We start from the raw sequence: 17,813 nt of genomic DNA, 5'->3' as shown, positions 1-17,813 counted from the left end.
TCTGACTTAAACCTCTATTGTTGCATCTTGAGGACATTTTTTTTTTTGCCCTGTCACTTCCTCCCTGGGAGAAGAACACAATCCCCACCTGACTACCACCTCCTTTCAGGTCGAGAGCAATAAGCAATGAGCAATGAGCAACACTGATCCTTCTTTTCTCCAGGATAAGGACAGCTGGACTGCTATTGCTTCTCAGGGAAACTTTGTGCTAGGGAGGAGTGGAGGCAGCACCCTGGGTAGTGCCCAGCATGTGGGACCACTTCATCTCACAGCTTACCCTCACTTTTAAGGACTGGTGTGCAACAGCACACCTGAAATGAGCTTTTTAAAGATTGAAAGATGAAAAAGTAGGAATCCTCTTCCTGAATGATAAAAGCCAGCATGGTTTTAGCAGTGCACTGAAAATCCCCCTCCTCTGAGATGAACTCGGTGGGAGTCTGGAGTGCAGTAGGAGAGGCTTCAGCTCAAACCCCGGGGATTGCCACAGCCCAAACAATCAAATGAGGGACTTATCATAGGAAGTGACAGGCAACCTCAGCCATAAGAGAGGTCATCAGCTCCATCTAAACACTTTCTTTGAAACATATCTGCAAGGGAATAAAAACAGGATGGCAAATGATTCAAGACTAAATACTCCGACATATCCTGCAGTACCCTTTGCACTCTCTTTTTTGACTCCAGGAAAAGCCAGGAAGCTGAGTAGCAGCCCCATTTCCTTTCCCTTTTCACCTCCCCTCAAGAAGAGTGACTTTTAACCTTATTATTTATATTACCCTCGCATCTGCAATTAGGCACTGCGCAAACACGCGATCTGAGGGAAGTACCTGCCCTAAGGAGCCCGCAGACGGGCAGAGGCAGGGGAAGTTTGATAACCCCTCTCACTCTATGCCATAGAGACAGCCGGTAGTACTGGCCAGACCTCGTCTGGGTGACACTGAGCCCCTCCTGCGGTGACACAGAGCAGACACGCGTCCCTGTCCGCGCTGCCCGGCGGTGGCCGTCGCCCATCTGCCTTCCCAGGCGGGGGAGGTCAAGCACGGAGGGGGTGAGCGCATCCTGCCTGGCAGCGTCCCTTTCTGCGGGGGTGGATGCAATTAGCCGGAGTCGTTAGAGCTGCCTTCGTGCCTTTGTTAGGGCTGCCTTCGTGCTTTTGTTAGAGACATCACTCCTCCCATGAAGCCCATTCTGTGCGTGATGGGCTCGCTCTGCTCCATCAGGGTTTTACCAAGGCCAACTGCTCAATGGGGACTCAGTAAAATGAAGGCAAAATACAACTTGAGCAGCGGCCATAGATTTGGTTTTTTTTCCCCTCCGCAATTCCAGCCTTTTTAATCTCTCCTCCAATTCCTCCCTTTGTAGGCATCCATCCTGGGGCCCCACAGGCTGAGAACCTTTCATCCCTTTGCAGCTAGAAAGCAGAGAGATGTTTATTTTCTTCCTCTATTCTCAGACTTAATGAAAGCTTTTAAACCCAAATGGCTGGAGATTCACACCTCTTCCAGAGTATATCTGAATTCACTAAAAGCTCTTAGGTTTCCTGTCATCCTGTGAACATAAACAAAGTGCACAAACAGCCACACCTCCCCTTGGAAACTGAAAAAACCAGAGAGAGCTAAAACCAACATGGAAGACCTTTGGCTAAGAGGTTGAGTAACAAACACATGCACGTGTACACACACACACACACACACACACACACACACACACACACACCCCCCAAACCCCCCTCTGCCTTGCTGGAGATTCAGTCCCTGCACTGGAATGTGTAATACAAGCACAACAGCTGCCTATAGCACTAATCTAAGGAAAAGGTCAAGGAAAGGTATGTATCCAGCATTCGTTTTGAAATACTCTATAAGGAGAATGTGGTGAGGGTTGGTTTTTTTTTTTTTCCTTTCTAATGCCTTTAGCATACTTCTCTGTGGCCTTTTCACATTAATGGAACCAAGAGAATCAAGCAGGGCTCCCTCTGGTATTAAAGATCACACTCTGAACTGGGCCACTTTTGAGTTTTTTTCAAGGAGGAGAGAAGGTATAACTTGCTCTGGACAGAGAGTTGCTTAAATATTAAGCAGTGGAATGAAGTTGCGGTTTCTGCATAGGAAGGATAGTGGTGGTCTTGAATGAAGAACAGATGAATTTTTTTTATATTTTGAGGTCATAAGAAACTCATTAATGGATTTGAGTGACAAGGGAAAAAATGGAAATTTTAAAATTACGTTCAAGGAAAAAAATCCAGTTTGGTGCTGTACATGGATAACCTTCTCTATGGACACTTCTCTTCTCTGAGACAACATTTATCAAAAAAGAGAAGAATTCTCCAAAGGACAAAACCTTCTACCAGTAAGGTTAGAATGTAGCTTTTCTCTTCTTTAATTTCTTTAGGAATGTGAAAGGAAAAAAGTAATCTTTGCAATTCATGTATTGATAGAAAAATGTTTAACATTGCAACCCTGAGAAGAAAAGAGTAAATTCACAGAAATTACTCAGAGAATTGGCCTAAAAAGGATTCCTTCTCCACCCCTACTATTATTATTTTTTGGTGGTAGATTATTTTTCTAATAGGATTAACATTACCCTCTTGGCTTCTGTGCAAATGGGTGAGTTCACCTTGCCATAAGCTGTTTTAGTGTGAACAGAGAAAAGAGAGTTCTCAAATTCTTGAAGTGTTTTTTAAAGAAGTCTCCTGATGGCCTATTCTTCCTACAAAAAGAGATATATTCATTCATTCATTCATATTGGCTTATGATGGAAAGATTCTCAGTAAAGGCTGTCTCAGATCCTACCAGTGATACTTCAAGGAAAAGGTCGTGGAAGAACTTCATGGACTACAAAGCTTTTGCCATGTTATAGATAAAGGAAGGTACATACTTGAGGCCCAGCACTGCTAAAAACTGCTCAGATGGGTTAGCTAAATCTCCCTCTTCATTCTTTCTGCTTGGCAAACCTGTCCCACTTATTTTCACTCCTGTCCTATTGCTGGGGGTGATGCCTTTACATAATCGAGCTCTGCCTGAAAAAGTCTCCATTGTGTTTCTTGGTGCTGAGAGAAACACAGAGGAGTTCTTCAGGATGAAAGGTAAAGAAAGTAACTTATTCCATCAAGCTAAAGAGCAGTTCCTCCAGAGGAGGCAGGCCATTTGCATGCCATTTGGGTTCACTGGGAGGGAGGCCTTCCTTTTTCTTCCATTCCTGCCTCCCAGTCCATGAGTGAACATGGGGCTGAAGGGGAGAGTCTACATTACCCTCCAAATGCATTAAGGATCCCAGCACATTGCTATAGGCCATCAGAATAAACCTGGCAGTGCTTTGAAGTCTGTAAACTGATTCCTAGATAACTGCTCAGAGTTTCTCCCCTCCCCATGCCCCAAACAGCTTTTCATTTGATGTTCTGGCACTGAGCTAATCTGAGAAAGGATCAGAAACTCGAAGCTATTGACAGTAGTGACAGGAGTGTCTCAGTGTGACAGCTGATTGAGTCCCTCTCACATTTCACTGACAAACTCAATTGCTCCAGTAAATCGAGTGAAAGTCAATACAGGCATCTCCTCCTCAAGCTCTGGGTACATCCCCCCTCCCTGAGCCTTCCTGGGGGCCCCTGGTTGCTGCCAGCACTTGTTGGACGCATCTGAGAGCTCATCCCTGTGTGGAGACATGGACCTGAAACTCAGGTTTGGGGTTTTGAGGGCAGCAATGCAGTGCTTACCCTACTGATAAAAAGCCTAGTTTGTCTTACTTCTCCCCCTCTGCCAGTTTCCTTTTTTTTCTGTTGTTTTTTAATAGAGACCTCTCCTGGAAAATCGAGTGTATCCTACATCTTCAAGCCAGGCAGACACCGTTACAGCCAGGCAATGTTGTAGGTGCAGTAGAGTGTTGTCTGCACATCCAGCCCTCCCCAAGCAATGCCCATATGGCAGTGCATATTGGGGTTAAAAACAGGAAATACAGGTCTGTCTCTGCTGGCTTTTTCTGCTGTAAATCAGCAATAAAAGCCAGCTGTGAAGAGTAAAATCTTATAAAGGTAGAGGACGTGGGAGAAGAGGCTCAAGCCTGTTGCAGATGGCAACCTCGTGTTAGTCCTGAGTAACCAGGCAATTAAATCAGTGACTTAACAGGCTTTTTCCACACTTTAATTGTGAAGCAGGGGTGTCTGTGGCCAAGAGCAAGCAAACCACAAAGCAGACTTAGCAACACACATGGGGAACCTGAATTTTCTCAGAATAAGGCACAGGGAGACGGGGTACATGGTGAAGAACATATGCAGGCTACTGTTTGCAAATGGAAATCAAATAGGCTGACATTACCAATAATGAAGTGTGAGGCTGGTGTGGTTTCTCTCTCAGATTTCAGCACAGTTTATTTTTATAGAGGCAGCTTCCTCGTGCAAAGTGTTGGCAAACAGGTTCCTGGCAGGGAAGTGGGGAGAGGGGCAGCAGGACAGACAAGGGTTCTTGGGGAGGACCCAGGACATTCCCCACCTGCTGGGATAGAGCACTGGGCAGCAGAGATGGAGATCCCACAGAAAAAAATGACATTTCTTAGACACAAATGACCTAGATACTGATCTTGGTTGGTGAGAGGAGTAAGGGAAGATGAAGGAGCAGAAGGAGGAGAAAGTAAAATGGTGCTGAGCAGGTATCAGGCGCTGGTAGGGCAAGGGCTAAACATGACAAACTCAAAGATAGAGCTGGGCAAACAAAATAACAGGCTCTTTGTTGTATGAAGTCATATGAACAAGTAACCAAAGACATCCCCAACTAACTATACTCCCCTGTCCCCAGGTTATTAGAGCACATCAAGCTTTGCCTCTACTTACCCCATCCAGCAAACAGCTGAGGACACAAAAGCTCCACTGTCCCGCCTGCCTTAAAAAGAAATCAGCTTGAACATTACAACACCTCCATCCCAGAGTCATGTTCTGATGCCAGGATCAACACACAGATGATCTGCCTTGCCCTGCTCCCACCACTGCACCCTGGCAGCTCAGCACCCTGCAGCCAGAGCATCCTGCAGGCTTCCCTGCCTCCTGGCTCTGCATGGACACATGTTCTCCCAACCAAATGACCTCATCTGGACTGGATTGAGCCTTCCAACTCAAAATAAATACAGCACATAGGAACTGGCAGTGATTTTCAAAGATTTAAGTTGGGTCCTTCTCAATTTTCACTCAGCACTTTATACATTTTTTTTCTGCTATGAAATTGGGAGCATTTTATATTCCCTGCTCCAATACATATTTTATAAACCTGCCTCTCATGCAGTTAATATTTTGGTTCCAAAGTTAACTGGTTAAAACACATATTAATAGATTTGGCATGGAAAAAAAAAAAAAGGAAAAGAAGAAAAAAAGGCAGGTGAAAAAAATGCTGGGGGAAGAAAAATAGCAGTGGTGTTTGGAATGGCTCTGGAGCCAAGACAGCAAACCTGGTCTTTTTAATGGGACCACCCAAGTGAGAAAGACCTTAAGCTCTTACTCACGTGTGTTATGTTCTCTGCAGTGTAATTCATAGTCCAGAGGGCAGTTAGAAAAAGTAGTAGTGGGGTTTATTAAGGGCTTAGCAGATGAGACAAAGGGCTGGGCTCCCATCAAAGGCCATTCCCAAATTTTCCAGCAGAATATAATGTGATCTCAAGTCCGGTTCACCAAATACAGGAGCAGGAAGACTGTGCTGCTGGAACAACCTGTCACTGACTGCCTGGACTTTGCATAAGTCAGCCATAGTTCACCAGCGTCTCCTGAATATATGTGTTGGGATTTTTCCAGAGGTAACATCACCTCCTCTAAACACATTTCTGAGATCCAAAGCAAAGAAAATCCCAACAAATCCCAGCACCCATTCTGAAGGCCTCTAAACAGAACAGCATTTGAGGTTGTGATATTTTGTCCAAACAAGAACCTATACAGGAATCCTAATTATTTAAAAATAATTACTTAATTCAACACCAAACCTTTATGTGCTATGAATTGTTCAGCTGGGTTGGCTGAGTCAGATCTAAGGTTCATTTCCAGGTCATAATTAAAAATATTACCAGCAAGGGAAATGCTTATGATGTTGTAAGTGCCAAGATAAGAGAAACTAAGAAGTAATAAATGAAAGAGAAGTTTAGAGAGCCACTATGAAAAGAGAAGTGGATGGAGATAGAACAGAGCTCCCAGCAATGGCAAAGCGCAAAGCTGAGTTCTTAGATTACTTGCTCCTATTGCTTTCTCCAGCCCTGCTGAAGCACTTCCATCAGCAAAATCCTACCAGTGGATTTAGGTATGGCATCTCCAAGGACAGAGCAACATGTGCAGGACTGGCTGTATCAGTATCCCTTCTCCCTGGGATTACACTGTTTGTATCCTAGCCTCTAGGAAAGAGGATGATTGATGTATAACAGTAGAGAAGGAGGAGGGAGACTATTGGAAGGGGCAGGAGATGGCAAAATCTGGTGCCCAACATGAAACATTTAAGCCCTAAACTTCTGGGGGGTTATGATCATACCCTGCAGTGTTGCTATTTTTTTGCCACAGAATTTAAAAAAAATGACTTTTCCTGGTGTCACTGCAGGCCACAGAGGATAAATCCAAATGACAGGGCTTAAGTTATGAATATGGGGAATTAGAGATGAGAAGCAAAGCAGCTTATAAGGACTCTCCCTTTTGCTCTTTGGATTGCAAGCTTCAGTATTGATTTTGAAATGCCCTGTCTTCATCCTAACAGCTTCTTGAAAATGCAGCTTGAGAGTTTCTTCACCTTGCAGCCTCTTCAGAATGATTTGATAATGATAAAAAGAGAACACAAAAGCTTTTGCATCAGATATTATGATATTCATTCATCTCCTTGTTTTCTAAGCATGACCACTGACCTGCTGAGAGGGTGTTGAGAGAGAGATTTCAATTAACTTCTCTATGAGGATAGCCAGTGTTCAACTCAGAGCCTTTATTCCCAACAGCGTCACTGCAGGGAGACATGGGTGCCTTGACAACACCTCACTCATTCAGTCAGCCATCTAAAGTCCAGCCACAGGAGTGCCCTGCAAAACTCCGGCAACAGCTCCAACCTTGCTGCACCAGGGAATGCAAAAGTTCGTGGAAAGAGGTTACCACCTCCTTGTCATCTTGTTCACAAAGATATTCAGCAGCCTCAGGATACTCACACAAGTTTCGCCCCACAACACCACAGACAACACAAGTATCCATATGCTTTTGTTTTCCCCTGACCAAGACATGACATAGTAAAAGATGGACCAGCTCAGAGAGTACTGAAGAGCACACAGGGCTGGCAAAGTTAATTTTATTTATCTGGGGTCTATTCTGACCCCAGATTTGAGGTGAGGCGATCACACCTCCCACTCAATTGCAAAACATTTTAAGCTCTTTTTAAAGTGCTTAATCTCTACTACCAAGAGAGCCAAGATGGGCATCTTTGGTGGGACAAAACACTGGGCTGCATCCCTCATAGCTTTTTTCTGTTTGCTCTCAGTGTTGTGCAGGTGGAGTCTAACTTGTTCCAAAAAGGGAGGGAAATAACTGCTCTGTCAAATAATCCACCTCCTTGGAGAGATAAGGCTGAGAAGGAAAACTGAGGTGAAATAACTTGGCTGAGTTTGTACACGAGATCAGTGCTGGAGAATGAGAGTCAATTTCCTGGCCTCCCACTCCAATACTCAGCTGCTAGATTGATCCTGCTGTCTTCCAAAAATGAACTTCACTACTCAAGGACAGACAGTGAGGTTTCCTGTGGATTTTCACTTTCCTCTCTGTGTTTTTCCTCAACAAAAGAAAAGCCATTAATATTCAATCATTCCTGCATGTAAGATGCAGTTGCTAAAATGGTTTTGCACTTAACAGCCTCCAGTTGTAGACTAAATTGATGACACTTAAAACATGCCCAGGAGCCATAGCAGATTGATCCTATTACAGCAGTGCCTTAGTAATATTGTGTTAGTTAAGGTTATGTTGGCTGGTTCTGAGGGTTTATAACCCAGCTGTGAATATATTCTCCAGGCTGGGACCAGTTGCCAAGGGAATTTATTCCTGCAGCAAATCATATGGCTTTTTGGGTTGGTTTTTTTCTTTTCCAGTTACTTTAGATCACAATTTTGTCTGTTTCTTTTTAAGATACAACATAAAAAGAAAAAGAATAAAACATCCCTCTGTCATGAGGCTAGTAGGAGATGTACTATATTGCAAGCTAGAGTTAACCTACCTCAGGCAATCCCTACCCCATGCCAATATCCAAGTACTCCCCAGCCTTTAACATGAAGGATATCAGTGCTGCTTTCACTGCTTTCTTTATAAGAGAGCTGAGGTTTTCCAGGAATTAAATCATGATTGGTTGTGTGGGAAACCTGTGACAGACTGAGCATCTCTGAAGGGTGAGCCAGCTCCATAGGCACTGAACCTCCTCTTTTTCCACCTGCTTTAAAGACTTTCAAACTACAGCTTGAATGATTTCTCCCCTGCACGAGGGATTTTTTTTTTTTCTTCTACAAAGAAAATTTTGGTTACAGTTCTATTTGACAGAGCTTTCTGAGTGGTTTCCAGGAGGTAGTGTTTTAAAAACTGATTTGTCCTATAAAAGGAGACTTAAAACCCAAGGCACACACATATCTACTGTCACTTACCAAGCCAGACTCGTGTGAAAGAACAAGAAAGCCATGAAGTGGGATATAGTAGGGAGTAAAAGGACATAAGGAACAAAGGCCTATTTGGATGGAGCAAGGCAAAATGTTCTTCTCACCATGGTCAACCCAACAGCAGATCAAGCTCCTCAAGAGCTGGAGCTGATGGAAAATTTAACTGAATACATTTTCCATGTATAACCATTGTCAGAACCAAATATTTGCTGAATGCAGAGCAAACATATAGGGTACAATTCCAGACAGATGACCTGCTGAAATATAGGACCTGAATTTCATTGTCTTGACATTGACTCTGGTACAGTGTCAGTAAAAGGAGGGTGCAACCTGCCACCATTCTGCTAGGGTTGCATTTTGCACCCATGCTGACTTAGACAGGCGTGAAGTGCTCCACAAAGCTTCGAGCACGACATTCCAACCAACAAGGCAGGTCCTGTTCTCCATCTGCCACCTTCCACAAAGCCTTTGCACTTCCCTTGCACCTCACAGCTCTCAGCAGCTCTGAGCAGGCTGCTCAGTTTGCACGAGCCTCAGAGGAGATGGGATCTGGATTCACGTGGCATCTGTCATCTAAAAGGTGGCTGACTGAGGCTGACCCTGCCGTGGTGTCTTCACATGCTGGCATCTGCTAAGGGGAAATGATAACAGGACAGAGTGGGAAAGGCAGCAGAGCTGGTGCTGGAGAAGAGAAAGTTATGTGGAGACCTTATAGCAACATTCCAGTATGTGAGGGGGCCCCAGAGGGAGGCTGGACAGGGAGTCTTCTGCAGGAACTGCAGTGTCAGGACAAGGAGTAAAGGGTGCAAGTTGTAAAACAAGAAATTTAGATATCAGAAAGAAAATATTTACTGGGAGACATTGGCACAGATTGCCCACAGAAGGTTGTGGGTATGCCAACCCTGGCAGTTCTCAAAGCCAGGTTGGATAAGACTTTGAGCAACCTGGTCTGGTGGGAGGTGACTCTGCCCATGGCAGGGAGGGGTTGGGAGTAGATGGTCTCTAAGATACATTCCAAACCCTTAACATACTATGATTCTGTGATTCCATGAGAGGCAGCCAGAATATCAGAGGATAATGAGGAAAATGGTCCTTATTATATAATTATCAAATGGACAAGTCCAAATCTTCGCCCAGGCCTTTTCCTCATCCATCGGCATGTTGCTCCTGCCTTGGCTGAGTCTCTGACAGCAGATAAGTTGCTAAGGCAGAGGGTATGGAATCACTCTTTCCCCCCCTATCCATGCAGAGAGATCAGTGAAAACAACAAAATAGTTATTAATTCTCCCTGTGATTTTAAAGCCTAAGTTCCACAACTCAGCATTTACTTCAGCTGCTTTAGCTCTCATTTAACATGCTGTTTGACTTTAAGGAGTATAAATGACCCTTTCAATTTCAGCATTTGAGGCCAGGAACGACAGCTGATAGCAATAATATTTTTCATGTTGGCAACACTTTTCATTCAGAGGGCTCAAACTGATTTTCAAAATAGTATGGCTTCCCTTCATCCAGCACCAAAATGAACCTACCTCCAAGGTGAAACAAAGGACCCATCAATGCAAGGTGCCAGTAGATGGCAATTTAGGGCAGGAAGTCCAGAATTATATGTCCCACTGAAGGCAGAGGGTCAAGTAAAGTTGGCTGAAAGCATATCCTGAATAAAAGCCTGGACAAAACATCATCACCAGCTCCAACTCAGGAGGGAAAGTGCAATGGGATCATCACTCACTAGAAAAGGTCAGAGCCCCAATCTTTACGTCTTGAACTGGGGCAGGGCACTGTGTTAACGCTCACATTCAGAAGTGCCTCAAAAGAAAAAGAAAAAAGGCAATTTGCTGACTGCACTTCTGAAGCCTTTGCTGCAACAAAAAGAAAGGGCACTATGAGTTTTTTGGTCTCCCTTTTCCGGTAGAAAGGAAAGGTTCTATTGAACTTCAGTCTACACTGTGCTACACTTTACAGGAAGCCCAACCCACTCTGAAATTAATATGAACAGTAAGAGGAGACCATAAAGCGGAAAACTCTTGAAGTGAGTACAAGACTATTCATAAAATGAGTGAGAAAAGGAAATAGGTGATTATAAAAGGTCATTAGAAATGTCAGCTTACAAATGGTATTGTGTGAAGGGAGGTGTAACCCACGGCAAGACAAACCTACCACAGTTGAACTTGCAGAGGACACCCATAACTTCAATCTCTTTTGTTCAGAGGTTTACATTTAGGAAATTTCTTTCATAATACTACCACTTCAAAACTTACATAAATCCAAAGAATGGGGACGAATCCATCCAGCTTCCATTCCCAACAGATGAATAAAATGAAAAAATTTTCCCAGCCACCAGGAATTCAGATGCTCAGCAGCAGATCCAGCAATTACCTGGACACAGCTTCTGTATGAAATTGGGAGGTCCTGAGAAAAGGTAGCTGGGGCATCTGTTGTTCAAACACCTCTTGTCCCCAGCCAGATCCCACTGAGAGGATCCCAGCTTTTATAAAACATTTCTGAGATTAAATTTTCTTCAGCATTTTGTTTCACCAAGTGAAACTTCTTTCCCCTTAGGGCACCACTAGCAGTAAGTGAATGGATAAGGGTGATCCATCTTGCTAAGTACAATGCCTGAATCATGGAAAGGTGAAACACTCTGACGTGGCAGGAAGAACACGATGCACAAGTATTACATGAGTATTTGAACATTAAAAATTTAATTGGTTAGATAAGAGTAATGACAGAGGTATAAGGGTTGCTTTTAATAGGCACCAGATCCAAAAGGGATGTGTTTATCAGTGGTGCTATATATAACACTTCTATGAGTTCTCAGTGACTGGAACACTTTCCTACAGTCCAAGTTCTTTGTATGATCTTCTACCCTGCTTTATTATACCACAAAGTATTTCTAAGAGCCCTTTACTCCCCAGATACCACAGACATTTAACAGTCTCTCTTTAAATTTTACTTCTTGTTTTAGCTCTTTAAAACCTGTGCAGAATCCAATGATTTTTTCAAGCAGAGATTCAAACTCTGCCATAAATGTGGGCACAGGAGATGGTGGACAGCATACACTCACTCCTACAAGTCTCTTCTCCTGCTTCATTCCACCCATGTAATTCCAAGTTAGCCAATGCTTCCACTTATTTTTATTACTCTTATTTCTTTTAGCTGAGAGAAACATTAACTGAGGGGGTGTGATCCAGATTTGCTCATATGAAGTACAGGAGCCTTTGCACTCCTTCATTTCATGCCTCAGTGCATTTCTTGCTAACAAGTGGAAGAAATGCAAGGGAGAGCCAGCAAAGCTAAGGCAGATTCTCCAAAATTTGGTCTCAGCCATCTGCTATGCCCTCGGCAGATATAACAGTGCTGGCTGCCAAAGGAACTTAGCTCTGACACAATTCAGCCCAGGACAGTCAGCTATTTAAAGAGGAGGGTTTATTTTACACACTTTCCACCCTCCTCCCCTACAACCTCCTACCCTGTTTTTTTAAGATGGGAAATTATCAGTAGCCCTGAACATGTAAAATTTCACAGCAGCTTACCAGACCATTTGTATTGGTCCCTTCATCTTTGCTGTTACTTTTATTCTTCTATAAATTCCTTCAACCATTAAACAGTGTTATTCCCACAACAATTTTGGCAAAGATCAAAATAAAGTAGCAGGTTTATTCCAATTTTCTACTGCTACCATCCAGGTAATGAAGAGGTGGATGGAGACAAAAGATTTTTTCCTTTCCTTTTCTGTCCGAAAGGATTTTGTGCTGGAATTCCACACAGTCAGTGAAAATATTTAAAAAAGTAATTAAGGTGGACTTTGTGGGGTGAGAAGGTTGTGAGGATTGGTTTCAGTCCAGTACTTAAGTCATTGTGCTTTTACTGAAACAATGACAACATCAGTGGATAGCACAGCCTCGCCTTTTTAAAAAGAACCTGAGGGAAATAATTATGAATTAAACTACTACCAGAATAATTATGAATTAAACTGCTGTTTACTCTCAGCAGACCTCTGGTGACTGAAAGCTCTGTTCTGACATAGATATGTATATATATAATTCTGCAAACCCCAGTCCAGTGACTTGGAGAGAGAAGTTTGACTTCTCACAAATGTTTTGCACAAGATGAACATCACCACATGCCTCACCTCAACAACACAGTGTTTTCTTCAAGGAATCCAGAAATCCTCAGAAAGGGTGCTTGATTTAGGCTCTGCTTGGTGCCACTGAAGTCCCAGAGAGCTAAGCTCTTAGTTAGTCTCACGAGCTGTTGAATCCTGCTGTAACCAGGATCTTAAAATGGATCTTAAAATCCTATCCTTGCAGGGACTGACCATGCATTAGATAATACTGAAATCTACTTCGGTTTGAAAAGAAAAACAAATTAGTACACATATAAAAAAAAAAGTCTGAGACAGATTATTTAATCCCTAACACTGAATTCAACCTTTGGAAAGAGTCAAAATCTCATGAGGCTTCAGGGGAAAGGAGGACACTCAGATGAGGCCGAAGCAGCCCACAGGGGAAGCTGCCTATTTCATTTCTGGAACATGGGCCATGTGCATCTATTTTTAGCTTTGAACTGAGTTCCTCTGCCTCCTGCCAGAAGTCCTGAGCCCTGTGCTGGTGCAACGAAAGCAGTGGCTCAGCCATTCTCTAATAGCTTTTACTTCTTAATAAAGAGCAGCACTTAGGCAAAGGATGAGGTTACTGTCGGAGGGGTCATGATTAATAATGATTAATCTGATCCTTGCCAACATGAACTGGATCCACCATTCACTAAATAATTACTCTGCAGCATGGATACCATTTCCAGAGGAGGCACATGTTTGTCGTATTAAAACCAAGACCAAACACGGGGAAGGAAAAGGGGATCTGGCTTCTCAGGAACCACCAGAAAAGTTAAGCAAAGAGGGGGGGGAAAAAAAAACAAACCCTACAACAACAACTGCAAATCAAAGTATAAAAGCAGTTAAACACTGATGAGTCACCCACTTTTTTGGGAGAAGCAGTGGAAAGCAAATAAAACTAAACCCTCAGAAGGGAAAGCTGCACGTGCTGAGGATATGGTGCACTCTGCTACTTCTGGCTCTTAACCTTATGCATAACTCTAATATGCACATTATTTGCCCACCCACACATTTCCCTCCTGTTCTTAAATTACATTTTTGTTTTCCTCAGAAAGCACACAAATGAAATTGCTCCCTGGGAAACATCTTTCCTTCTTTATGTTAGTATGCTGCTTGGCACAAGGAAATCCTAGTCCAGGACTGTCGTTTTTAAACAACAATGCATCTCAAATAATAAGGAACATTATAACTTTATAACATTATGGGGAAGCATAAACTAATGGGAATTTAATAAGCACTCCAAAGGGCATATATGAACCTTACAATTACAGCAGGAGGCTTGTGGTGCAGAGACTTGGTTCTGGGCCTCAGAGCATGGATAAATTTTACTCCCACAAAGCACACAAACAACAAGCAATGGTGCCAAAGACAGACAAGGATATGGGGGTTTTGCTTGCAAGAAGTGACCTTATCTGGGGTCTCTCCATCATCTTGCTTCACTGACCCAAAGCTTCCTTGAGACCTTCCATGGGGGATGCTACTCTAGTACTTCAGTGCACTCAGCTCTATTCCCTTTGAGGTTTTCAAAGCTTTGGTGGGATTTATATGGCACTGTTTTCCCTACCACATCATCATGCAGGGTTTGATTTGGACTGGGAGGGCACAATACAGACCACCATTGCCTCTCCTGGTCTGGTGCAAATCCAACAGGAAGGTTGGGTTCCTTGTGCCTGTTGTGAAATCCCAGCCCTGTGTAAGCCCATTTGGACTTCTGCCCTTGACAGGTCCAGATTTTACACACTGGTGACTTGCAACATGGAAAATAGTTGGTGTCTTTGCCAAGCTCAGGGAAGCAGGGTGCAGGTCAAGAAGTGCCATTGCTTTTAGAGGCATCCTGGAGAATCACAGAATCACAGAATGTTCTAAATTGAAAGGGTCCCACTAAGGTCATCAAGTGCAACTCTTAGCCCTGCACAGACACCCCAACAATCCCACCCTGTGCATCCCTGAAAGTGGGGTCTAAACTCTCCTGGAGCTCTGGCAGCCTCAGGGCTGTGCCCATTCCCTGGAGAGCCTGGGCAGTGCCAGCACCCTCTGGGGGAAGAGCCTTTCCCTGATATCCAACCTAAATCTCCTCTGATTCAGCTTCATGCTGTTTCCTCAAGTCCTGTCTGCCCACAAGAATGAAGAAATCAGTGTCTGCACCTCCTCTTCCCCTCACAAGGAAGTTTTTAACTACAATGAGGTCTTCCCTAAGTCTCCTCTTCTCCAGGCTGAAGTAAGAAATGTTGGTAAATTAAATCCTTGGCAATGAGGTTATGATTTGGTTCAGCTGGGGCAGTGTGTTTAGGATTTTTTTGCCAGTTTCCAAATTCACTTGAAGGAATGAATGAAAAATCAGCTCTTTGCAAAACATCACCTGTCACAAAAATTTCATCTGAAAAGTAGTTGGTGACTTTAAAACCAAGCCTTTAAATACCTAATGGTGTAAAAACCAGGTACCTATTTATGCATATATTCATGCAAATGAAAACTAAGTTGCATTTTCACAAAACTTTACAGAGGCACCAGAGTGAAACACAAAGAAACGTAGGGAATTAAAAAAAAACAAAAGAAAAAGAAAAAGGTCCCAACAACAGTAACAGTAATGAAGGTAAATCTTTAAAATCTGACCCCCTACGGGAGGTAGGGGTAGAGCTCTACAAACAAAACTAGATCCAGTGCACTGTTTTTCCCCTTCACAAAGTGAAACAAGCTGCTCCTAAAAAAATGCTTCCTTGGTTTTCTGGCAATTAGTGTCCTGGAGGATTAGCCTACAATCATCAGCAAGTGTTTGCCTTTCCCAGCCGATGTCACCATAGAAGTCTGTGTTTATCTACAAGGCCCAGGGGATAATTTATAAGCTGAGCTGAGGTCCTGCATTCACAGACAAATGTTCCACACTGCTACCCACCCTCCTGTACTAGTTTCCTTTCCATCTACCTCCTATCCCCTGAAATATAGACAGGACCCTGCCAGGAGCATGAAGAATGAGCTTTACAGCCTCTGAAGCAAGCACTTGCCCAACAGTTTATGTTGATACAGCAAATAAAGAAGTACTGATATGGTCAACACATCATCAGGCATCAAAAATAAAATTTCAGGAAGTAACTGAACACAAAAAATATTTTATCGCTGTTCCAGAAACCATCAAAGAGAAAAGGATATTTTTTCCCCCTCTGAAAACTGTTGCCTACACTCTAAAATATTGTCATTTGTGAGTTTAAGGTCTAATACCCAGGGTTTGCTAGAGATACTGCTTTGTAAAACCTCTCTGCAATCAAAATCTTCCAACTTTATCTCTAATCAATGCTACCAATGGTGTTCTGGTCCCCCTAAAATAATTTAACCAGAGTACATCAAAATACAAAAGACTAAGATTAGTAAGAATGCTTATTTCTAAATTAATTTCCCCCTGATGTGTTAGAACCTCAAAATGAGAATATTAAGCTTGCATTTGAGAGAATGGGAAGCTAGTCTTTTAAAGAAAAGTAGAATGAATCCTTGTCTTGATGGTAAATTGATGATATAGCTCATAACAATTAATTTGTTAATATGAAAATTCTAATAAAAGCACCAAAGCAAAACAAAGCAAATCAGTGAAAGACTTAATTCTAAAAAGAATTGGTAAGTGTGACCAACATTCCTCACAACAGAGAATACTGCAGAACAGTATTGATAGATGGATAGGTTTATAGATAAGATAGATCTGTTCTTAAATCTCAAACATTAACAAAACAAGGCTTTGAGACACTAATATTAATTAAAGTTGACGAATATGCATGTTGAAGGTGAAAAACACTTTTCTTCCTGACAATTCATCTCTTTTTCCCTTCAGGAAACTATCAGGAGTTTCTGGAACTTCATGGACACAGTTGGAATCTGCCCCAGGTCTAAACCCAGTCACAGGCTGTCCTCAAGATACATTAGAGTGCAAAGTTATCTGGTAATTGAGACCAGTTGCTTCACTCTGCCACATTTAACATTGGGTGACCTGATTTTATAAAATGTTTATGCTCAAACCAAATTTTGTTTCATCTTTGGAAAAAATGATCTCCAGATTCAAACTCATCTTTAGCTACAGAGACAGGAGGCCATAAGGACTGAAAAAAAAATTGTCATGGATGAACTTGGCTAGTCTGAATAAGTGCCAAGTGGTAGGGGGAAGGAAGAGACCACCAGCTGGCTGTTATTCCAAGCACAGTCCATCTCACTTGCAATTACTGAACCTTACCAGTGATCCCACCAATGTCAATTTGACCAATTTTAGAATAAGGGGCCATTCATTCCAAGTAATGAATATTGAAACCTGGCCATCGGTTTGTGAACAAATGTCATGAGGAACCCCAATAAAGAATGTCCTTGTGATGGTGTCACTTCAGAACAAAAGCATGCAATGAACTACCACCCATCCAGGCAGCTACAGTAGGAGACCAAAGGTTGCATGCATTTAGCCAGCAAGGAAAAGCAATATTCTTTAAGAGAGGCATTGCCTGGAGTGGATTCTTATAAAGAAACAGAATTCATGAATAAATAAACCAGATGGGAATAAGCCAGACTAGGGAATTCACATCTCCTAGTGCAATGAATCCCCAACCTTGCTTGAGGGTTTTTCTACAAGTAACAAACACAAAAACATTAATGTTGTACCATTGTCAATCATGCCAAGGACTCTGTTTGTGTCCAGGAATTCTGATATGCAACAACGCAGATCAAATCCACCAGACGTTAAGACATTCTTAGATTTCACCAGTTAAGGTACATATTGACTGACCTGATCTGAGTCTTTCACTTGAGAATTTTTCCCTTTTCTGCAACCACAACTCATAAGCAGTTTTGAATCTCCAATGACTTTTCCCTATAAGAGATAAGGAAGGAAAAACATCAGCACAATCTGAACCACTAAAAACCAAGAGGCTTGTATTTGTGATCAGGAGCAGGGGAAGAAAGGGCAGCCTGTGGACTCTTCCTGTGCTGCTGGGAGGTTCACTTTCACAGAGGGGGAGCTCCCAATCTGCCAAGAAGACTTCCCCAAAGGATAATATCCCAACATTAGGGAAGTCACACAGAGGCAGAAGGAAGGCCAGGTGTGTGGGAA

At 42.8% G+C, this 17,813-nt stretch overlaps 1 protein-coding gene across 4 annotated transcripts in view; it reads right to left on the bottom strand.

The window, feature by feature from the left end:
* SETBP1 (SET binding protein 1) overlaps window positions 1-17,813 on the bottom strand; it is a 267,689-nt gene that overhangs the window by 198,463 nt on the left and 51,413 nt on the right. For 2 of the 4 annotated variants that reach the window (XM_059836818.1, XM_059836819.1), the window contains exon 3: window positions 17,490-17,573. The exons of the other annotated variants lie outside the window; for them this stretch is intronic. In XM_059836818.1, the coding sequence (XP_059692801.1) occupies window positions 17,490-17,573 (84 nt within the window). The remainder of the gene's footprint in view (window positions 1-17,489; window positions 17,574-17,813) is intronic. 4 annotated transcript variants of the gene reach the window in all.

The sequence above is a fragment of the Haemorhous mexicanus genome, chromosome Z (genome assembly GCF_027477595.1).
Source record: "Haemorhous mexicanus isolate bHaeMex1 chromosome Z, bHaeMex1.pri, whole genome shotgun sequence".
Taxonomy (NCBI): Eukaryota; Metazoa; Chordata; class Aves; order Passeriformes; family Fringillidae; genus Haemorhous; species Haemorhous mexicanus.
The sequence above is the reverse complement of the archived record's forward strand: the minus strand, read 5'-3'. Positions and strand labels throughout refer to the sequence as shown.